The sequence below is a fragment of the Leptonychotes weddellii genome, chromosome 14, assembly GCF_054177405.1.
Source record: "Leptonychotes weddellii isolate Sample4059 chromosome 14, ASM5417740v2, whole genome shotgun sequence".
NCBI lineage: Eukaryota > Metazoa > Chordata > Mammalia > Carnivora > Phocidae > Leptonychotes > Leptonychotes weddellii.
In genome coordinates, this window is record NC_138382.1 from 50,044,448 (window position 1) to 50,068,137 (window position 23,690).

The 23,690-nt window shown below is 52.3% G+C and overlaps 1 protein-coding gene across 1 annotated transcript in view; it reads right to left on the bottom strand.

Annotated features, from left to right (window-relative positions):
• Window positions 1–23,690, bottom strand: part of SHB (SH2 domain containing adaptor protein B) — a 135,322-nt gene that overhangs the window by 65,949 nt on the left and 45,683 nt on the right. The window contains exon 2 of the mRNA XM_081803223.1: window positions 19,505–19,625. Coding sequence (XP_081659349.1) covers window positions 19,505–19,625 — 121 coding nt within the window. The remainder of the gene's footprint in view (window positions 1–19,504; window positions 19,626–23,690) is intronic.

Sequence of the window (23,690 nt, forward strand, 5' to 3'; positions counted from 1 at the left end):
TAGAATTGACTGCTGCCATTCTGTGTGCCCAAGGCCAGCCATGGTTTCCCAGTGGGAGCAGACACAGGGTGACCTCCCATCCACAGGCTTGGTTGAGCATCTCGATTTTCAGGAGGCTCTGAAGCCCACCTCTGTCCCAGGCTCTCACCTCTGGTTCTCCTCACAACCTCTGAGCCCTGTTGAGGCTCCCAGGGGAACCTGCTCAAGGTGGAGCAGCAGTACGTTGGGACGATGGCCTTGCAGCCTGGCCAGCCCGGGATGGAGGGTCCCTAAACCAGATCCCAAGGCCTGGGTTGTGTGCAGAGTCCGTGATTAATGCATACAGTGTCCTGACTGCATAGCCTTATTTTAAGTTCTGCAATAGTTCTTTAATTCAACTAACACCTGGGTGGCTCAGTCGGTTAAGCATCTGCCTTCCGCTCGGGTTGTGATCTCGGGACCCTGGGATCGAGCCCCACGTCAGGCTCCCTGCTCAGTGGGGAGTCTGCTTCTCCCTCTCCCTCTCCCCCACCCCCAGCTCATGCTCTCTTTCTCTCTCTCTCAAATAAATAAAATATTAAAAAAAAAAAAAACCTCTCATCTCTTCAACACTGGCTAGCTCCGCATCCCTTGAATGCTATACAGATTTGGAATCACAAACATCAGCACGTCACTCTGTGCCAGGCCCTGGGCCAAGGGCAGAGCCCTTTCCCCACCCCTGTGACCAGCAATGACCTTTCTCTTCAGCTCCTCCTTTCAATACCAAAGGCCTTCAGGGCTAGGCTTTGCCCCTTTGCTGCCCACTCTAACAATGATTATTCGTCCAATTCATATGTCAATTAATCATACGAGGCCTTAAGACATTTCAGTGCTGGCTTTAACCGCCATGTGACTCTATGTCTCCAACCTCATTACCTGGACTAACTTCCTAACCTGACCTCAGTTTTAGAACAGAGGTTCTTTTTTTTTTTTTTTTTTTAAAGATTTTATTTATTTGACAGAGCACAAGCAGAGGGAGAGAGAGGGAGAAGCAGGTTCCCTACTGAGCAAGGAGCCCGATATGGGACTCGATCCCAGGACCCTGGGATCATGACCTGGACCAAAGGCAGCCGCTCAACCGACTGAGCCACCCAGGCGTCCCAGAACAGAGGTTCTATGGAATCCATCTGTGTGCCCCAAGTGGCCCAGCGCTTACATGGTACCAGTGGGGTCTTAATGAGCTCGATGATTTGATTTAGGGAAAAGATAAGTTGATGGATGGGAAGTGGGTGGGGGCCGTTTACAGTTCAAAAACTCCCAACGGTCCCCAGGGTAAAGCTCAAATTCCTTCCAGGGGCTAGCACAGCCCTCCATGAATGGATGGTCAAACAACCTGGCAGCTGCACCCCTCCCCATGTGCCTTGATGCTGCAGGCACATTGGCTACTTGGGTGGCCCTCTTCACTTCTGGGCATGGCACAAGCTGTCTCCCTCTCCCCCGGCAAGGCCGTCCCCCCTTCTCTCCCTCCCCACCCCCCCAGAGCACCTGCCTCTGGGAAACCTGCTGCTGGGTCCCCAGGGCCACCATGTTGGTCCCCTCCTCCCCACCTGCTTGTCTTTCAAGACTTAGGTCAAGCTTCAACTCCTGGGAAGCCTTTCCTGCCTTCTCCCTTGGAGCCTATATGATCACGCCATCTCTGGGTGGGGACCTGCACCTGACAAAATGAAGTCTGAGACACTTCGGTGCCTGACCTGGTCCACGGCTGCCTCCCAGGGTCCCGTTTATGTTAGTGCCCTTGGTGCCTGGCACATGGGGGCTGCAAAATGACCACTGAATGGACCAGGCTCTCCTGGAGTACTGCCATGACACCCCCCAAATCATCTATCTTTGTGGCTGACCTGAGAAGCCCCAGCAGTGATGTCCAGCTCCATCCTCCTCTTGTCTAGTGCCCGGAGTCCTGTGCCTTTCACGCCACACACAGAAACAGAGGCATCTCTGCTCCTTCACCCCAAAGCTGATAGTCAGTTTGTCCACAGTGGACAGAAGCTTCTCGCTGTGACAAGGGCAAGTGGGAGTACAGACAACAGGGCCTTAGGGACCCCAGGTCACAGCAGGAGACCCTGCTGAGGAACAGAGGGCCCTGAAACAAGGGTGAGGACGAATATGAGCTATGCCTCTTCCTGGCTCATGGTGCCCACTGAATTCAACAAAGCAAGGAGAAACAGCAGGCGGGAAAGCTGTGGGACAGGCACTTCGTATTTTGCTGTGGCAGAGCTTCTTTCCCTTGTAAAGCAACACCCTGCTCACCTGCCTTCTCGTAAAGGGGAAGGCGATGGGGATTTACAGCATTCCTACTGCTCTAAGATCTCAGATTTATAATTCCAAGGCACCACTGACCAGCTAAGAGGGAGGAGGAAGGAGGGAAGAAGGGAAGGCGGGGGGGGGGGGGTGGGTGGGAGGAGAAGCGCTAGGGACAGGGCCAGACCAGACCATTACCCTGCTGGCCTGAGCTTCCCAACCACGAATAGCTCCATAAACTGTAAACTGTAAACTTCCCAGAACCACAGGCGCCCTAGAGACTCACAACATTTCCCCCCAGAGCGAGACAAACCATCTCTGCATTGCCTGTTTTCAAATTCAGGAGAGCATGTGCTCTGATAGCTTCAACATCATTTCTTTTTCTGTGTGTGTGGCTCATTGTTCAGGGACAAACAGGAGATCCAAAAGTCCAACTGCTTAATATGTTTGCAGCCATTAAATCAACTTCAAAGGCAAGGCTAAGGTGGATGCATTTTCATCCCATTTCAACGAGCTCTGCCCAAGTGTCAGGCCCTATGCTGGGCTCTGAGGAACCAACTGACTCAGGCCCTGCCCATGCTGCTGGGGGAGACAGAGGCTGGCTCGGGACTTAGAAGTAAGAACAGGAATGAGAGAGAGGGAGGGTAAGTATTCAGTGAGCCGTGGGAGCGAGGAGCTAGGGAAGGCTCCTGGAAGGAGGCGACATTGAGAATTGACACAGAGAGCAGAGAGCTATTGGAGGTGCTGCCTGGTACCCTGGGGCCCCGCGATGGGGAGATACAGAGGGAGGTGTGGCTTGAGCAAGGCCTAGAAAGTCTGCACTTGGATCTGTGGGACCCAATGAAGGTCTCTGAGCAGGAGAATAATGCAGGCCACGCCTGGGAAAATCATCTGGTGACAATGAGGGGGAGCAATGGCACACGGCCCCTTCCTTGGTCCTTGAACCCCCCATCTGGCTTTGCTCCCCTCTCCGAGAGCCGCCCCCCATGAAGATGAGAGACAGTGGTATACATATGGGGTACTCAGCTCAAGGGCTGCTCCTGTTGACGAGGATGATGCACGTGCAGAATGACAGCTCTTTAAAATACGTAAGAAAAAAAAATTTTGTTAAGTAGGCACAGCGAAATTATGCTCCATTTGGAAGCAGTCTTCTGTGGAAAGGCATCCCCCAGGGAGTCTAGTGTGACTTTAGCTCAGAAACAGGTTTCCAGGGTGCTGGGTGGAAGCTGCCAACACCAAGTGTCACGTGCTGTGCAGAGGTCTGATTAGAAAGGCACCCAGGGACTTACCCAGACCCAACGGTCAGCACATGAAAGGCTTTTGTTTGTGGGAGTTCCTGTCTCTGAGCCGAGTAGGATCTGTGTGCTTCAGCGGGTCTCATTGCCACTGGAACAGGTTAGCGCTAAAGTCACCTTAGGATCAGGTCAGAGCCTTGACGTTAGAAATGGGGACATTGAGGCCCAAGAGGGGAAATGCCTTATCCACGCTCAAATCAGGAATCAATGGATGAGCTGGGATGACCTGCTGAGATCGTGAGACTCTTCCCCATAACCATACCACAGCCTACACCCAGGCTGCTCTGTTTGGCCGTTCAAAGATTTACAAGGTTCTAGCTATAAGATCACAGCTCTGAGAGGCTAACAAGGTGATCTTGCAAAGCTGGGTCCTCACTCCCACACTGCCAGGATGGGGGTTTCTGCTCCTCTCCACAGGCCCAGGTGCTCAGGATGTGCATGGGGAATGTCAAGGAGACACCAGAATGCATGTCCATGCCCCTGCAATGGAGGCAGAAAGAGAATGAGCCAAGAAGTCAGGGAGAAGATGTAGCTGGCAGACCAGACAGGGCATCAGGAATTTAAGGAGACCCTAGGTTAAAGCAGGGCCCCTTAAACCATGAGACCATTTGCCCCATAATCATGGAGTCCTGTATTAAAATGCAGATCCCTAGGCTCCACTGAGAGCCTGTAAGGGGCAGAGCTAGGGACTCGTATTCTCCACATTGCCCACCTACCTCACCCTCGCTTCTCCATATGACTATGGTACAAATGGGTGTTGGAAGGCCCTGCACTCACGGATCTTCAGGGCAGCTTGACCTTCACCCTGACTCAGGGTGGTGGACAGGGTGCCAGACCGACACTCCTTAAGTTTTAGAGACTGGCTGGGGTGAGGGGCCTCTGAGAGAGCGGAAGAGGGCAGATGGCAAAGGCAGGTGTCCCCCTGAGCCTCCACACCCCTGCACTGTGTACTCCTGCTCTGAAGCCGAGCAGACCACTCTGCCTGTAACTTGCAGCTAACGTGTACTGTCCATCTGGGGACACAGGCACCACTTGCCTTCCAAACTTTACTCACCATACTCGAGGCCCAGAGTAAGTCGGGGGTACAGCTCACAAAAGGAACCACACAAAACTGCCCTGTGAGTGTGGAAGCCTGGCTTACGGGGACTAAAGGGGGGTCCTTTACCCTCTCTGAGCCTTCCTCTTCCCGCTATGGAACAGGGATGGACCGCATGCCAGGCCTACCTCCTGGCGGGGGGTGGGTGTGGGGTGAAAATCAAAGGAGAGCAGATTTACTCAGTGTATCAACGTGAAGACAATATTACTATTATACAGATTTTTTTTAAAAAAAGATTTTATTTGTTTGAGAGAGAGAGAGAGTGAGAGAGAGAGTGCATGAGATGGGGGAGGGTCAGAGGGAGAAGCAGGCTCCCCATTGAGCAGGGAGCCGATGCAGGATTCAATCCTGGGACTCTGGGATCATGACCTGAGCCGGAGGCAGACACTTAACTGACTGAGCCACCCAGGCGCCCTATTACAGAGATTTTTGCTCTCCTTACGTATTTTTTTTTAAGCTTCAGGAAAAGGTTTATTCTTTTCTTCCAGTTTTAGAGATCAAGTCAACTCAGAGGTAATTATTTTCCCGCAGTAGGCAGGAAGGCACCTGCGTGGCTCACTGGCTTGCCCATTTCTCCTGGAAAAGAAGCCAGGGGTCCTCAGTAGGCAACTATGAATGGCCCTTTATAATTCTGAAATCTCAAGTGAGCATGTATGTTTATGTCAGTACTTATAAAGGCAGACAGAACCACCATGTCAGGAGAGGAGATAATCGTCAAGCACGTTTCCCTGGCAGAGGCACTGTCATGTAATTAAAGATGATAATTATAGCTCTGCGTCTAGTGTCAAACCCAGGGCTCTTTCCAGACACGACTGCGGCTTTCTCGCCCTGTGTTCGAAAACACACAAGGCTCTTTGTGGATGGGGAGAGTCTGCACACAGCTCCACCCTGCAGCCAAGGGTGGCTTCTAGGGGCCAAGCCCTTTGGATGCTTTTACCTGGAAGCCTCATCCAGGAGAGTTGGGCTAGATACGCTCTGAGCTAGGTTCTCTGCAGTCCTCCCTTGCTGGGGACACAGAGGCGACAGGCAATCCCTGACCTGAGAATAGGAAAAAGGACTGGCCAGCTCCAGAGGGTTGTTAGCTCCACTGAACACCACATGCTCACCGGCACACAGGGCTCTCTCTCCCCCAGCATCCACCAAGGACTCAAGCAACTCAACAGGTCCCCACACAGAGCTACTGAAGCCTCTGTAGATACGAGGACTGCTTCCCATCCATTCTGTGAGTTCTGGAGGGCAGGAGTTTCTGTGACTGTCTTTAATCCCCCCTGAACCCTCCCCAAAAGATCTGGCTCAGAGACTGATGTGATACAGCAAAACGAGCACTGGACTTGGGTGGGGGGGTGTCACACCCCAGTCCTGCTGCTGGGTGACCTTGGGCAGGCTGCTGCCAGGGTTCTGAGGATGAAATGAGTTAATGTCTAAGAAAGCACCCTGCCATCAGTAAAAGGAAAAGTCAGTATCAACTGTAATGACAATAACCCTACACATATAACCGATAGAAGAGGTCCTGAAAAAAATTAGAGAGAGGCCAACTAATCTGACAGCATTAATTAGAAATATACATAGACCGACAGATTTGCTGAAACAAAGATGCTTTCCTCCGACTCTCAAGCCCTGGAAGAGGAAAAAGACATCACTCCCTGCAGACCAGAAGGGGCTCTGGTAGCAGAGCGATGGACCCACCTAGATGGGGCTCTCAGAAGGGGATGGAGTGGGGGAAGGACCTGCTTCATTCTCTCCCATGACTGGACAGAGGTGACAACTCCCAAGGGTCTGAGCATGAAAGTCCCAGGTGCATGAAGGAGAGAAGACAAGTGGTTTATAGGTAACAAACTCCCCAGAAGCAAGGGGACACTGGCTGCAGGAGGCCTTGACCAGTTACGGAACCACATGGTAGGGACCAGAGGGAGGCCTGGGCTAGGACTTCCCCTCTCCACTGCTCACCCGGCAACCCCGGGCAGCCCTCACCATGCCCCCAGGCCTTCTGTTTCTTCATGATAAGACAAGGGGGTGACCACACAGTCCCGGCTCCACAACCCTCCCTCTCTGCAGGAAGATTTCTGGAGAGTGGAAAGGTCTTACCACCTGAGTACAAGCTTTCCAAACAGCGCCACAGGCAGTGTGGGCCACAGTCAGCAGCACCAGCTCCCGGGCCTCTAGGACTCGGCATCAAGTCCCCCCACGGAGGCTGTGAGGCCTGAGAGCTTGAGGGAACCAAAGGCAACCCCACCTCAGTGTTAGTCCCAGAGACTCACCACCTCTGCCAATGTTTGGGACCGAGAGCAGGGCATGGGGCTGGGGCCCATAAAGGCAGCCCAGGGCTTTTCATTAGCACCGGGAGCCTTGGGAATTTATAGCAAATCTTGGTCCAGATGAAAACTAATTTCAAGGCTAGGGGGTAAACAGGCTTAGTACATTAATAACAAACAAACCTTTCCTCCTAATCTCTGGGTGTAAATCATGAAAATAAAGGCAACATGGCCTAGTTTCCTCTGAGGTTCCATTCAACAAGGCTCCTTTCCTTGAGCTGGGGCTGGGGCTGGGATGGGGCAGAGGTGGGTGAGCCAACGGTCGAAGCACCTGTCCTGGGGCAAAATTTTCTCAATGATAAGGCCCCCTCAGCACAACACAGGGGCCTCCCTGGGTCCTACTGAGGACAGTCCATCAGCTCTTCCTTCCAGGTCTACCCTTAGATCATGGGGCTAGGCCACCCCCTTTGCCGCCTCTGCTCTTACCACCCCTGCCAGCCCAGTCTCCAGATGAAGTCTGTTCTAACCTACATCCCCCAACCCAAACGGACCAGACCATCCCCTCGCCTTTAGCCCCCAGGTACAGGCCTCCATGCCCACACCTGACCTACCTCAAAGACTGACTACCATTACACATCACATGGCCACCTCCCACTAGAATGACCCTCCTGGGGGCAAGGCCCAGGTGGGCTCCAGCTCCCAGCACAGCAGGGCCTCAACAGACGCTAGGCAAAGCTACCTCCTCAGCTTTACCTTGAAGGGCGGGGAGAGGAACTTGGGGTGGGCTGCCCCTTCTCCATTTGACTAGGCTCTGACACAGTCTCCAACCAGTCCCATCCCCTTCCCCCAGTGGTAGCTCAGCATTAACTCTTCCTTAGCAAAGACTCAGCAGAAGCAGCTGAGCAAGGGAACTGGAATAAAGCTGTAGAAGAGGCCGAGGAAGCTGGGGCTGGAATGGGGTGGAGTGGTGGGGAGGCTGTCACCCACTGGCTGTTTTTCAGTTTGGCTGGATTGTGAAGTTGCTGCTAGTGTGGTCCCTTGTCCCACTTCAGGGTTCTGCTTTTTGTTACTGGGGAGGGCAGGACTGGCCCCCATGGATCTAGCCCATCTGACCCCACAGCTGCCTATCCCTGTCACCACCATGCTCAGATCCACAGAGTTCCCTCAGCCTGTGATCCTCCTCCTACCCCACTGACCGCCTGACCTGCTCCTGCTTGGCTTTCAGAACACAGTTCCCAGGATGCCAGAAATCCTCCCTCATGACCAGAGCAGTTGCTCGAGGCTCTACTCCTGCTTTCTCATCAATGAAATGGAAACAGTCCTACAAATGGCCTCCTCTGGGCCTCAGGGAAGTGGAGGACAGGTGCTATGAAGGCAGGGTTCCTGAATGAATGCGAACTGGGCTGGTTCTGGTTGGAGTTGCAGGAGTGTGAGGAAACAGGGCAGGAGGACAGAAGCATGCAGAAGAACTTCAAAGGAAGGTGACCCTGAGCTGGCAGGCCAGGTGGGTTTTAGAAGGGAAAGGCAGAACGTGAGCAAAGATACGGGGATGGAGCCAAGTGAGGAAGACATCAACAGGAGAAACTCTCCCCGTGACCCCACTATGTGCCATGATTGTTGGCTGGGAAAGCCAGGTGGGGTCAGGGCAGAGGCTGTTCCAGCTTTGGCAGGCAAGATGCTAGTCTGAAGAAAGGCCTGGTGAAAGCTGAGGATGAGCAGGGCTCAGGCACTCGGCTAGAAGGGGACAGGAAGGGGAAGGTGGCGACACCGGGGGCCACAGGAGGGCAGTGAGGACAGTGCCAAGACTTGAAAGGACCCCCAGGCTGGTAACGGGATGCTAGAGACGGTGGCTTCATGGAGGGCTCAGTGGTTGGGGCTCAGGGACATGAGTGTCAGGTGCCAGTCCCTTCATGGGGACTCAAGGTGACAGGTGTGAACCTACAGAGGCACAGGCCAGCGGGCGTGAGGCCAGGACCCAAGGGAGGAACATGTGGAGTTGCTGGCAAGGACGGAGAGTGAGCAGGCTAGGGAGACAATGAGACCCAGTTCAAGTCCCTGAGAGCCTTTAATCTTCAGGGAAGAGTTTACGATCATTTGCACAACACTCCACCAGAACCAGCAAGTTCTGACCTGGGGACATTCTTTGCTGGAAAGGTCCGGGCCAATATCTCAAACACTGGGCGCCGACAGTCTGGGGGCAAGAGTTCTAAGCCCTGTGGTCCTTGCCCTCCAGGGGCCCCCAGTCTGGCAGATGAATGATGCCGCCGCACAGTTTAAGTGCTGTATCAGCGTGATTGTACAAAGAGTGATCATGGCAACTAAAACAGGGAGGACCCACAATGAAGCGTGGGCCCCGGGAGATGACCTTCTTCCAGTGCATCATTTTTTAGGTTGCCAGGTATAATTACAAGCCCGGGTTCTGGAAGGCAGAGAAGTGGCATTTTCTTTATTTATGCTCATGCTGCCTGTTTGGGGAAAGAACCTGAGGCAGTATACCACATTAAAACACCTGGACCAAGCCAGGTCAAAGAAGCTGAAAGGCAGGGCTACAGGGGAGGGGGGGGGTACTAAACCTGCTGATCCTCCGCATCCCTCCCTCACACAGCCAGGCAGAGGGGGTGCCTGCAGGGAGAGGGGGTGCTCAGAATGGGGCACAGTTCCAATCTGCATCCATGACTCAGCTTTCTCATCTGCAAAATGGAAATAATCACACTGTTTCCTCCCAGAGCCTTAGGGAGATTCTTGGCATAATCTACAAAAGGTGCCCTTAAATATAGCCCTCTGTCATCTCTATAAGCTTCCAGAAAGCTGGCCTGAGCCCGAGTTAGAGGAGGGTACTAATTAATCAGCCAAATAATAGGGTGTGGGGCAAATCACTGAATCTCCTTCTTCAAGACTGCTGGAGGGACAGGAACCAGGGCCGGTGGTCTCCTTGGACAGCCCTTGCCAACCAGCTCCTCTCCTCAGGCCACTGGAGCACTTCAGGGCCCCTCTCTGACCTGACTCCGGGACCTCTTGAATACCTGAATGCACAAGTACCCACATCTGAATGCACCGACTTCTCCCCAAGAACTGTCCTCCCCCTTCTGGGGTAACCGACTCTCTCATCACTCACCAGGATCCCGGCCCCTCCCTTACCCACTGCACCCCAATGGCTGGCAAGCTCTTTCACTCCACCCCTTGGCCTAGATGACTGTTGTAGCCACACAACCACAGAACCAGTCCCTCTGCCTCTTGCTTGTCTCGGCTCTAATCCACCCTATGCACCCAGGGAGGGATGACTTCCTGAACAACTTCCTAATGCTTTTACACCTCTGCTCAGGAACAGGCAAGTGCTTCCCCACAGCCTCCACAGTCTGCCCCACACACGGGGTGCTGCTGGGGGAAAGGGTGCCAGGAGCTTGGCTGCCGACCCACATGAGTCTCCCTGACTCCATTTCCGGACAGGCATTACCAGCAGTTTCTGTGCCTTCAGATCTTTTAATGTCTCTCTGGGATTCTGAAAGGCAAAGGGCAGGGGTGGGGAGGTAAGCTCCTCTATTTCAGGTTCCTTCTCCTTTTTTTCTTTCTGTGGGAGAATGTTGGCTTTTTTCTGAGCTTCCAGGAAAGAAAAGGGGTTATGGGCTATTTTCCTGGGGGTCTGGGCCCTCATTGCCAAGTCCCCAGGAGGATATTAGGGGCCCTCACACCTATGAGGGTGGGTGCCAGCAGCACAGGACGACACTCACTGCTCTGGAAAAATCCACGGCAACCCCTAGAGTCCTGGCCTGCACCAAAGCCAGTAAGAGAGGAATACAGTTGCGAGCCATTGGGCCAAAGCAGAGCCCCTCATCCATGGAGACCATCCTGCCTCCTGAAGGTGGCCAGGGCGCTGGGGACAATCTCCACTCTGCTCTTGACTTTGAGCAAGCCTCTAACTTCTAGGCCTCAGTAACCTACCGCTGCTGTGACCAGAGGCAGCAACGCCTTAGAAACAGACCTTCCCATACCAGCCATTTCCAGAAATGAGTTTATGGGAATTACAATTTGCTAACACTTCCCCCTTGATTCTCAAGTGTAAGCTTCATGAAAACAGGGACTTTGTTTTGTTCACAACCCCTAGAACACAGAACATGTACCCAGAAACACATAGCAGATGTCCACAAACACCCATTCAATGATTAAATGCATCACACCTTGTTCACTAAGGGCCTGTGACTTCATGCAAGTGATTCTTGGCAAAATGGGAAAAGTTGTTAAGAGCGAGTAGTTACTGTTTGTTCCTTTTCTTTTCTTTATATATTCTTTATTCTCCATATAGACTTTTATTCCTATACTCAGTCATTCTGTTGTTGAATATTTACTGGGCCCAGAGGAGATATGAAGATGGGTGAGACCCAGTCCTTTCTTCCAAGGAGCTCTCCGCCCAGGGAGGGAGGCAGGGAGAAGAGGCACTACCAGACACCCCCATGCAGTCCCCCAGCATGGAGACAGAGTTGGTCTCTAAGACAGAGCAGTGCCTGACTCCCACCCAAAGGCCAAATGAGCTCCCTTCCCAACTCCCCACCCATTTAGCAACTGGTTAAACTCAGACTTTCCAGATCTGGCAATCTTCTGCGGAGGGTGGGAGTTCCCTGGGATCCTGAGGGGGCCCCAGCATGTCTGTACACCAGCCCTGGGCCCCTGGCATTGATGAACACACTCATGCACTCAACAACTATTTACTGAGCACCAACTCTGTGCCAGGTACTACTTTAGGCGCTGAGGTTCCGGCAGGGAGCAATGTTTTGCCCTTGTTAAACCCACATCTTAGTGGTAGAGAGACTATAAACAAGATAAAGGATAAGTAAAATACAGAGTGTGCTAAATAGCGACCAGTGTTAAGGAACAAAATTAAACAGGGAAAGGGGGTGGGAAGTGTTGAGGATGGGTTGAAATTTAAGACAAGTGGCCACGGAAGGACTTGGCGGAAAGGCCCTTTTGAGTCAAGACCTTAGGCGTGGCCTTGCTCAATGCCACCGCTCGGTGCCGTCTACGCTGGTCTTCGGGAGACAGTACTACCCCTTCCTCTGTCTCCCAGCAGGGACACTCCTCTTTGCCTGTTTTATACTACAGACATCAGTCCTTGTCAACCTGCCCCACAGGACAGGGGGCACCAGGAACCAATGTCTGGCACACAGGAGGTGTGCTGTCAGTAACTGTTAGCTTTCTGAGGCCTGTACCAGTCCTGTTGCCGATTTTCCTAAAAAGGTGGGCAAGCTGAGTGTGTGTTCTGGGCGCGGGGGTGGGGCGGGTGGGGAGGGGGGCGGTCAAAGGGAGAGGTGCGTGTGGAGTGAGAGAATAGGGAAGGGGCTGCCAAAGTGGGCCCAGTGGTCACCATGGAAACCCAGGCTGCAGGGTCCTCGATTCCCACTCCCCACTGGGAAGCTCAGCAGGTGAGCACCACTGGGCTGGGTGTGTGAGCCCTGCTGTTTCTCAAGAACAGGGAAGTCATCGGGTGACTAATACAAAATCTATTTACACTTGATTATCTCCTTCCTGTCCAGTAGGTAAGTCATTCTGGTAAATGATAGACCAGCTAGGGAACTCTGCACAATCCATGACAAGCCAGGCGAGAGGGTGGAAGGGCAGGTTTCAAAACATTTCAAAACAAGGCCCAGAAGCCCTAGGTTAGAAGTCGGGAGACCCATTCTGTAGCTTGCTGATGTGTAACCTTGACCAGCTCGAGCTCCTCTGGGCCTCAAGCAGGAAAATGATTCTGAGTGGAAAAAAGGACTGCTCTTCAAGGACAGTTCTATCCTGACAACTCTCAACTCTGGGAGAGCTGCTGCAACCACCAGGGCAGGCTGAAGCCTGAGACAGCATGGGGAGAGGGCAGAAGGGCTGGGGGTGGGGGGGTGAAGGGCCTGCAGAAGGTGAGAGGCAGGTGGGTGGGAGGGAGTAATTGTTTGGGGAGCAGAGCTGTGCAGAGCAGGCTAGGCGAAGAAGAGACAAGTGCATGGACATTCTGGGAGCAGAGTCCACAGGTACTGCAGAGCTGGGAAGGGCCTAGACTCAGGGGCCCAGCAGAAAGGCCCTTTACTTTCACAGCTATCAGGAGGAGAAGGAGAACAGTGCTGCCCGGAATCAGGGGGGCAGAGATGACGTCAAACACACGAGGAAGGTGGAAATCTGAGGTAGGGTAGCCAGAATCGGCCTCTCTGACACCAATCAAAACTCAAAAGCCCCCTTCTCTGAGGAGTGTTTGCGGGTCTTTCAGAGTACAGACCTGTAGCTCCCAGCCCTGTCTGTCCTGAGAGTAGAGAGGACAGCATGCATGTTCCTGGGAGGCTGCTAGCACCAGCTCTTCCTCCCATCTGGCAAGGCCTGGGCTGGTGCCACATGGAAGTAATGGGAGTGGGGTGAGAGGACGTACAGTTCTGCCCAGGATGGAGAAGCCCAATATGACCACAGCAGCAGGGAATTGAAGGGTTTACAAAGGCCCTCATGGCACCCAGGGAAGGCAGGCACCCAGGGAAGAAGGCAAAATCTGATTTTTCAGAGGAGGTAATGGAGGCCCAGAGAGGGGAAGCAACCTGCCTCAGGTCACACAGCAGACCAGGGCAGAGGCAGACCCCACTGCCCACCTCCTTCCTCCGGAAAACAGGTCACAGCTGGAACACAGAGACTTGAACATGGTACATACCCCCATTCTCAGAAAGCACACTGCCACTAGAAGAGGCTGTACCAGAGGATGAGAAGATACGGAAGGCTATCCCCACCTTGCCTTTAAAATCCGTGACTGGTTTTACCTGGACGTACCTGCTAGCACATAGGAGAAGAAAGAGGAGCAGGCAAGTTGTGAGCAAGGAAAATGGCCATGTCAAGGCAGCAGGGTTCTGTGTGAAATGGCTTTCTTTTAAATTCCTCTTATTATGCTATAAAGTTGATTTAATAATAAAAACATGCTAAAGACTTTTTAATGTGTAATTGCTTATAATAATAAAAATTATGGGAAAATGCTTTCAATTAATGTTTATGTGATTCATCCTGTGAAATGATACTTTGCACATTTTATAAAGGATGATGGGGGAATCATACCTAAAAGGGGGCCTAAGTGAGTGTACAATCCCCAGTTATTTCTGCAGACCCTCTGGGAGTACAGGACAGATGTACGTGTTTTATTTGCTGCTAAGAGCATTACTTTTGCCACTTACTTAACCTTTCTGAGACTCAGTAGACTTGTCTGTAAAATGGGGATGACAGAAGTACCTCTAGCTTACAGGCTCCTTATAAGGAGTAAATGAGCTAATCACGGTTGCGTCCTTGGAGCAGTGCCTGGCACCCAGACCTTCCATACAGATGAATGACCACCATCCCAGTCGCCACCCCTGCCTTGGGTACCTCTGAGAGCGCCTGGGCTGAAGGCCTGGGGAGAAAGGGTCCCGGTTGAGAAATATTCTGTGCCTTTAGGTCCACTAGGGCCTCATGATCCAATCAGTCTTTACAAGCTGTTGTCCCATGTGGTTTTTCAATCATTATCCTATCAAAAGCCTCATTTCCTGCCACTCCTCTCCAGCAGAAAGAACCCACGCCTCCAAATGCCTTTGCTCTGGCCCTTCCCTCTGCCTGGGCTGCCAGCCCCGGCTCTCATCACCACCACCTACCACCTCTCCCCCCACCCACCTCACACAGAAGCCCTCGTCCCTCCTCCGAGCTCCTGGAGATTCACCCACTCATCTCCTCCGTGCACCCACCACTGACCACCCGGGTCCAGGCCCGGCTCCTTGCTTCATGGATGGGTGGAGGCAGTGGCAATTATCTACCTAGGTGACAAGGTCAAGTCCTCGGCACAATAGGGCGGGGCAAGGGCTCCAGGCTGGATGACCAAGTGCACTGCAGAGGGCCTGATTTCCACCTGCCCCACTGTCCTGCTGCTTTGGCCGCCCACCTCCAGGTGCGCAGGGGCCCCTACAGAGAATTCAACAGCACAGAACGCCCCAGTAACAATCTCCCGCACACATGCAAAGCTGTTCTTCCACCCAAGACTCACATCAGTGTTGCGTGCCCTATTTTACAAAGAGGATGCTGTGGCCCTCAAGAGGCTAAGCAAAAGTCAGCCTGATTGGGAGCCCAGAGCCCTTCTCACCAAATCAGCAGCTTCCAAGCACCTCTGGCCCTCAAACCTGAGATGAAGACTCAGGGAAGAGGGTAAGAATGGGCTGTGAGGTAGGGCTTTGGAGGGAGGGTTAACCTGGGGACACGAAAGACACTAGAAGTCCTCTGATTCTTCCGCTTCAATCACACAGGAGGAATCTGAGGCCCAGGTAGCGTGGAAAAGGCCAAGGCCAGAATGTGACCTCAAGGGAGGGGCCAAGTAAGATGAAAAGGGGAACTAGGGCTGAACAATTAGCACAAGCCAGGCTGGTCTGAGAAGGGAAGCTGCCAGCCCCAACCAGATCCTCTCCTATTCAAAGTTGGTCTCAGGTACTCCCTTTTGTGGGGCTGGCCTTGGGTGTCTAATGATGACACAATGCACAGGGACTAAAACTTCAGAGGTGGCTTGAGCCAACCACCCATGTGTAACCTAACTACCTTTGTCATTTCCTAATGCAGGCTGTCTTGCCTTGGCTTGGATACCTCTAGGGATGGGCAACACATGGCCTCATGGGCCAGCTTCATATTTAATCAGTGGGTTAAAAAAACATCTCAGGGATGCCTAGGTGGCTCAGTCTGTTAAGCGTCTGCCTTTGGCTCAGGTCATGATCCCAGGGTCCTGGGATCGAGTCCCGCATCGGGCTCCCTGCTCAGCAGGGAGTCTGCTTCTCCCTCTGTTCCTCTTTCTGGCCCTTCCTCTCCTCCCCTTGCTCCTGCTCTCTCTAAGATAAATAAAATCTTTGAAAAAATAAAAAAATAAAAAGCATCTCTAAAGGATTATGACTTTTTTGAGCCCGTTTCTCTACCTATAAAATGGAAAGCTTGAACTGGGTCGCTAGCTTCCCCACTGGGTTCCATAGAGCCCTGGGGTTTTCAGGAGCTACTCTGAAGCTACTTTTGGGATGAGAGAGGCAATGGGGGCAGAGAATGAGGCCCAGGCAATCCATGGGCATCTGGGTTGTGAGGTTCTATGGACAGCTATACCCCCATCTTGGAGCCAGAACCTAATTCCTGTGGGTGACACAAATGGGAGTCTGTGGAGAGGGAAACTGAGGCAGACAGAGGGAAGAGATGAGAGGAGCCCCTGAGAAAATGGGTACGCTTCTCCCCACCCTCCTTTGTAGCCACAGCCTATGGGGCTGGGCTGAGTTCTCTGTTCACAAAAGCACACCTCCCCAAGCACTCCCTCTACGCCCCACCTGCTGCATGGAACCAAGGACACAAGAACAAAACCTTATCAGTTAATCACAGACCAGGTCAGCCACCCGGGGTGGGGGCGGGGGCGGGGAGGGGGGAGGCAGTCTGAAAATCAAGCTGGGGCACCCCAGGGCTCAGTGCAGAAACACCACCTTGGCAATCAGCCCCACAATTCACGACCCAGCTCGGTTGCCTTGGGCTACTTCTCTGTGCCTTAGTTTCTGCATCAGTAAAAAGGCACTACACTTTAAAGGGTGATGGTGAGGATACAAAAAGAATTCACATCAAGTGCTGCCAACGGGTGCGGGAGCCTAGCAGTGGCCCCCACTGCTGTTGCTGTCATTACTGACCCATCATGCCACACGTAGGGAAAAACAGAGGCACGAACTATGCTGCCCAAGGTCACACAGCCAGTTTGCAGCCCAAAGTAGCTAGAATTATGACCAACTGCCTGCCCTAAGGCTACTGCTTTGTAAGGGGAACTGAGGCCCAGGATCATTCAGGTGGCAAGTGGCCATCTCAGATCTGCTTGACTCCAGCCTGGGCCCCTTCCGCACCATACACAGAGGCATGCCATCTCGGGGAGAGAGGGCATGCTCTTCCCAGCAGGGTTATTCTTATCTACCAAAGATGCCTGCCCTGTTCCTAGAAGTTACGTGCACACATAAATGTTACGGCATCAAATAAAGGTCACCCTAAAGATGGAACATAACTTGTTCTGTGCCACCCCCGTGCTCCACTGCCCCCCTTCTCCCTGAGGAACTTCATGGCAGCTCAGTGAGCTGCTTCCTGGAACATTTACACGGCGCTGGCTCATCCCAGCCCCCCAGTCCTGCCATCAGTCACCACAGTGACGTTACACACAAAGAATTTTGAGTCAAAGAGAGCTGCAGTGAGGTCGTTACAGCCAGAAAATGTTCTGTTTAACCACCTATTTCCTGAGAAACAGAAAATGTGAGTAAATTTGGGCATAGCCTCTAAGCTCAGAAGAAAGTCCAGAACAGCAAACGTAAGGATGCCTCTTTGGAGACAGAATGCATGAGATCTTAACAGATCTCTATTTAAATCAATCTGCCCTGCCTTGGACCTGGCCACTGTGGGTGTGTCTCATTAAAAAGTCAAAGTCCCACAGGACAGTTCTATCCAGCCAAGTGGCTAATCAGCTACTCAACACTGAGGTCCATGGCAGCACCCAGGAGGAACCAGCTGCATTCTGAAGACACCAGGTGGTGTCCACAAAATCTGGGTTCCCAGAGGTCCCCTTCCCCCCTGGTCCCACGTTCTGCAGATGCAGGTCTGAGCCCCTCACTTCTACTTGTGTGACCCCAGAAGTGACTTGTCCTGTTTCTCTCACGTGGAAAATGAGACACCACTTCCTTTGCAGGCACATGGTGAGGCTTAAAAAGTATGTCTGTTAAAGGGCCCAGTACAGAGCCTGGAACCTGGCAAGAGCTCCAGCCTCAGATGGCTCCTGCCATTTCCTCGTGTCCCGGATCCCCCAGCGTCAAGCACAAACATACACTTCCCCCGGTGCCCCACCCCACAGACTGCCCTTCCAGGCACAGGCCACCTTGCCTTTCTGCCAACTTACTATGTGTCTTCAGGGAAGGCCCTCTCCCTCCATAGATTCAGTTTCCCCATCTATCACACAAGGCTGTTGGGTTCGAATGACCTTGAAGATCCTTTGCTGCCTGACGTCTAAACGTGCCAGAGGGCCCCAAAGGCACTCTTGTAACCACCAGTCCTTTAACCCCAGGCCAACACCTGCCGACTGCAAGACTGGATGGAGCAGGGCCCCGGGCTGGCACCCCCCAGCGCTCCCACAGAGCTGATGTTTCACCAAGCCTGGCAGAGGTGATGGGATGTGGCAGTGGGGGTGGGTGTCATTACAGTCCTGAGGTGAAGAACATCCCACCAGCAGACTTGCTTCCCTAAGTCACTGGAGGAGCACTGACCCCAGCCCCAGCTCTCTGCCTCTTGCTGCCCACAGAGGCCACTCTGCCAGGAGAGATCAGGAGAGAGCATGAGGCCCTACAGAAGTCTGGCCTCATCGCTCCCTGCCTCGGCCCCTTACAAAGTGGCGAAGCATTCTGGAGGCCACACTGGTGGTCAGACAATCAACTTCCAGGAACAGGAGAGCACAAGGCAGAGTCCTAGAGGCAGGGTCTGAATGTGTACCCATATCCTTCAGCAAGTGTCCTATGAGGTCTCTGTAGCCCCATGAGCTAGCACTTAGCACGGGCCCAGCATACACTAAGCACTCAGTCAATCTTGCTTCCTTTCTTCTAATTCAAGATGAATCAAGAGAATGTACTCAAAGACATGAACACCAAGTGAAGAGTAAAAGGGCCACAGAAAGTGGCATCTGTACCCCAAGTCCCAAGACACACAGGGCACCAATTCACTAAGCCTCAAAATTCAGAGGGGCTCCCAATCTACTCCTGGCCACCTTCCTGCACTCTAGACCCATGTGGTGCTCCTGTTCATGTGCCTGTCTTGTGTGGGGTCAGAGGGGACCAACCCACACAACTGTTCTTCTGTCTCTGGACTGTCCTCCTGAGTCAGGAGGACCCACATGGGTGGTTTCTCCCCACTGCCCTGCTCATGCCCAGGGTCTGTCTGAGATGGCAGATAACCTAATAACCATTCACTCCTTAAAGATGCTCCAGGCATTATCCTGATGAAAACAGACCCTCAGGATACTACACGCACGGCCACTTTCTTCTGGATCCCATACAATTGCTTGGACAAGGTTTTGTCGTTAGGGGCCAATAGGAAAACGGCCACAGGGGTAAAGTCTCTGTATTTGCTGTAAACCTGCCACATAGTCCAAGGGACTTTACGCTGCTTCCAGCCACTTGCCAAAGACTTCCTGGTAAGGGGCGAGGGATAATTCTCTCCCCAGGGATCTAACCCACCTCCTTCTACTAGATACTGAAAGCAAGGTGACCCTGCATGCTTCTTTTATTGCCCTGGCTGCTAGGAAGCTCCAGGGAAGTTTTCTATCTCAAATACTGTATTTTTCTTCAGTAGAAATTCCCCATGTTTTTTTTTTTGGGGGGGGGGTGACTTGGTTAACTGTACTTGGTACCGTGTACATGGACTTCCACTGTGCACTTCCAGGTAGTTCCTGATGTAGGTGAAACATGAACTGGTGAACTGCGGTGAAGATTCAACACAGCACTGCCCTCCAAGCACCACGATGAAAGCACAAACCTTCCCCTGCTGATGCTGGCTGGGGACCACCCAAGAGTGTCCCCTCTGCCTCCCTGCTGAGTTGCGAGTCTGCTTACCTGTCATGATCCTCTGGGCCTCGTAGGGCTCCATGTAACCAGCACTCTCTCCCTTTCCTGCTTTGCCCCTGAGATCATTCTTGGCATCAAAGGGATCCGAATAGTCATCAGCGATGGTCACCTGCAAGGAGCAAGACGGCAGGAGTATGAGTCCACCTCTGGCTTTCTGCTTCACTTCTTTCACAGCCAGGCTTCGCTCCAACAAACATAAATGGAGCCTGCATCATACCAGCAAGGAGCAGGAGTTGGAGACAGGAAACAGAGCTGGTGCCCTTCCTTGGGGAGCTCCCATTCTCGGAGGGGTAACAGAGAGACCCACACCGGCAGAGCTCCTTGCCTCTGAGCCTATGCCTGCAGCCTGGCTGCTCCAGGCACAGCCCCATGAGAACAGAAGGGCATCTGGGTAGAGAAGCACAAAGGCAAGAACCTGGAGGGTGTCTTTGGGGAATGTGAGTTGCTCAATTTAAAGGAATGGAAATGGAGGAAAGTTAGAAATGAGATAGCAGAAAGCCTAGAGATGCTGACAGGCTCCTGGTGCTGGCTGAGTCCTACTAGTCTGTCTAGAGATAATTATGTTCAGCGTTCCATCTTCCCCGAATCTGGAACACAAGCATGCCTTGGGTAATCGGACAACAATTTGGTGAGATCAGCGCACTGCAAACATGACCATGGCTGCAGGCAGACCCAATGAAAACACAAAAGCAGCTCAGGGAAGGATAGACTGCCATGGCCAGAAAGGGCCTTCTATAACAGATGGGGAAACTGAGTTCCAGAGAGAGAAGGGGCTTGACTAAGACCCTCAGGCAGATCCTCTGCCTCCCAGGGTCATTCTCCTGGCCTCCTCACTTGTCCATATTTAAGAATACAGCAAAGTCCCATGGCAAACAGACAGGGTCACCTCGGGGTAGGCAGTCAGGGCAGGGAGGGGAGTCCTAGGACTGTGCCAGAATCTGAGATTTGAACGTTGCAGAGACAAAGTTCCACATTTTCCCTGGAGGAGGATAAAAATTCTTGGGCTAAGAGTAAACATGGCAGTTTCTCCTCCCATTTCTTACTTCCTAAGCTTCATGAAGGGCACACTTACCAGTGGGGATAGGACAGGAACCCATCCAACCCGTTCCCTGCCACAGCACCCTAGCTCCACCGCAAACTCGCTGTGACCTCTGTTGAGTTCTTTGCCCCCTTGGTCACATCTGGCAAAGGGCAAGTCCTCAGCCTCTCAGCCTGGGCCACCCCGCTGCCTCTCTTGGGAGGGGATAGGTTAGCATTTCTCTCAACCCTTGGGGTTACATGAATTGTTATTTAAATTGTAGGTTTAATTAGAAACCACAGGAGCCTCCTCTCTCTCCCAGCTCCTGGAATGTAAGGCATTTGAGGGGCCTATAAACCCAGGGGAAGGGAAAATCCCCCTTTGTCTGCCTGGTAAATGGCAGCTTGTGGCGGCAGCCCTGGCAGGGTGAGCGAGTGACCTTCAGCTGCCAGGAATGTGATGCCCATGGAGGGACAGCGGGCAGGAGCCCCGTCACGGGAGTGTGGCCGGGGGTTGATGGGAGGCGTGGCACAAGCCGCCACCGCTCTCCGAACAAGAGCAAGCTTATCAGTGAACGACCCGGGGCCAGAGCGCCTGCCACCGCCTGCCACTGCTTCATCACGGCTGTGGGTCAGGCTCAGAGTCCCAGAGGGGACACTTCCAGATGCTGACATTGTCATCGTGGCCTTTCTGAGACTCACTGAGCTCAAATGACACCAGGCAGGGGAAAGATGGGGGTGGGGGAGCACGGGGTCTGGCAATGTCTTTCATTTGATATTTCTACTCTACCATTTGCAGAACACATTAGGGAGCAAATTATACACGTGAACCACCATCAGAAGAGCTCAGAGGCTGATCTGATCTAGGGTTTTGTGTCTCAGAGTTCAAGGAACCAGAAGTCCAAATGGAGAAAACGACGAGCCCACTGGAGATGACCTCTACTCTCATTTCTCTCATCCTGGATTTCCTTACACTCTCTTTTCAACACGAACGGCTTCCGTCTATTCTAGGAAGGGAGCAAATATTTCTCCAAGAAAAGCAAATCATTTTGGGGGGATTAGCTGAGGAAGGGGAGGACAGGGGAGGGAGTGGGCTGCAGTCTCCATAATCTAGAAATCAACATTCCAGCTCCTCTCGGAAGTGCTCTGTAATTTGCAAACAGGGAAGGCTTGCAGGATATAAACCAAATCTTTGTTCGCCCTGGGACAGGAGCTCTGGGAGGCCTTCGGTTCAGCAGACACTATCTGTATTTTCTAATTAAAATGAGATCTGAGCTCAGGTTGTCAAGGGGGACCCCAGCTGCCTGCCCTGCTTACTTCCGTTTCAATAAGAATTTACAAATCCTAAAACCAGGAAAAGCCCCTGGTCCCTGCTGACATATGGTTCCAGTTATACCTGCTGACAGTTGAAAATCCTTCCATTAAAAAAAAAAAAAGTTTACAATTCTGTTAGTTTAAGAAGCAAATCGGAAGGTTCCTAAAATGTATATTTAATCAATTTGCTTTCCAGCTTCAAAGTGAGGTTGGTGGAGGGGAGGGAATTTGAGGTTTGAGCAACCTGAAACTTGGCAAACACTCACTGAGCTGTCTGACCTTTCCGCAAAATCATGTCCTGGTTTTTGGAGTAAAAGTTTAACCAGGTCCTAAGAGAGTGGAGCAGGCAGTTAACCAGAGCGCCGAGCGGCTTGCCACAGGCCCCAGCCACCAGCACTGGGCAGTGTGACTGCTGTCCAAGCTGCCCAGGGCTCACTGCAAGTCAGGAGGGCCAGCAGGGGGCTTGAGTGGAGGCTGCTGATTTTCTGAGTTAAAAGAAAGGGAATGAGTTTCCCCAGATGTGGGTTTGGGTTCCTGCGGGGGCTGACTCCGCTGTACTTTAAAATGCCCTCCAATCTAACTGAACAATTCAACCAAAAGGGAGCCAGTCATCAGGCTGCGGGTCAGGCCACATACACAAAAAAGAAGCTTTCCTTGATTTCAAACTTGGATTGACAGGCATCGGACCCCTTCAACGTGGCCTGCTCATGGTCCCACGGGGCAGGCGCAGAGCTGAGAGGGGGTCCCAGGCCACTGGTCTCACCACTCCGCTAAGGAGCTAGGTAGCAGCAGAAAGGCAGGCTGTTGGAGCCTGTCAAGCCAGTGAGTCAGGTTCACTTTCCTGGCTTCCTGGGATGGGTGCAATGGTCCATCTCCAAAAAAGGAGAGTTATGGCTAAACCCTAGGCAAGGCTCTTCTTGCTTTCAAATGAAACTGGAGACCTTGGGTCAGCCCAGTGCCCCAAAGGACTTTCACAGGCTTAAAGAGCTATGAAACTGGGGGTCCTTGAGAGCCCTGCTCCAAACGCTCCTTTCATAATGGCCCACCACGGCCCAAAGGGTTCTAGACAAGGCTCTGTGAGCTAGCTGCAGACTGGGAGTGGGCTCCACAAGCCTCCTTTCTGGTTTGCACACACTGCTCTGTGAAACTGGTTCCTCCCTTCCAGTACTCTGAGGCCTGGGTGTTTTTATCTTGGGAATTTAGCTTTGTGATAGGAAGCAGTCTTCCTGTTCAGGCCCAAAGGGAAGCACTAGAGGAAGATGGGTGTTGCTCCTTGACCACACAGGGCCGTTTGCTTTAGTGAGACAGCTGCCCCTGTGGGGAGAACGGGTCCTCTCCACACGCTCTCAGCGGAAAGGTAAATTGGCAGAGCCACTTTGAAGGCCAGCTTTTGGCAAAACCCATGAAAATCCAAAAATGCACATGGATTGACCCAGCAATTTCACTTCTCAGTATTTATTCCCAAATGTGCGCAAGGAGACGGGCAAGAATGCTCATTGGAGCACGTAATAATGAGAAACTGTAAGCACCTGCTATATCCATCAATAGGAGAACTGCTAAATAAAACGTGCTAGCTCCACACTATGAAATATTATTCAGGAGATTAAAAAAAAAAAAAGCAGTTGCTCTCTATGCACTCACATGTCTCCACAACATAGCTTTGAATGGAAAAGAAGCAGGCTGTGGAATGATAAATATGATACCTCTTCATGAAAAATAAAACAGAAACCTTTATCTAATGTAAAGAAAAGGTCTAGGGACATAGAAACTTTATTTTTTTTTTTTAAATTTTAAAGGTTGGATCAAGAGTTGCACGTTCTACTGAATGAGCAAGCCAGGAATC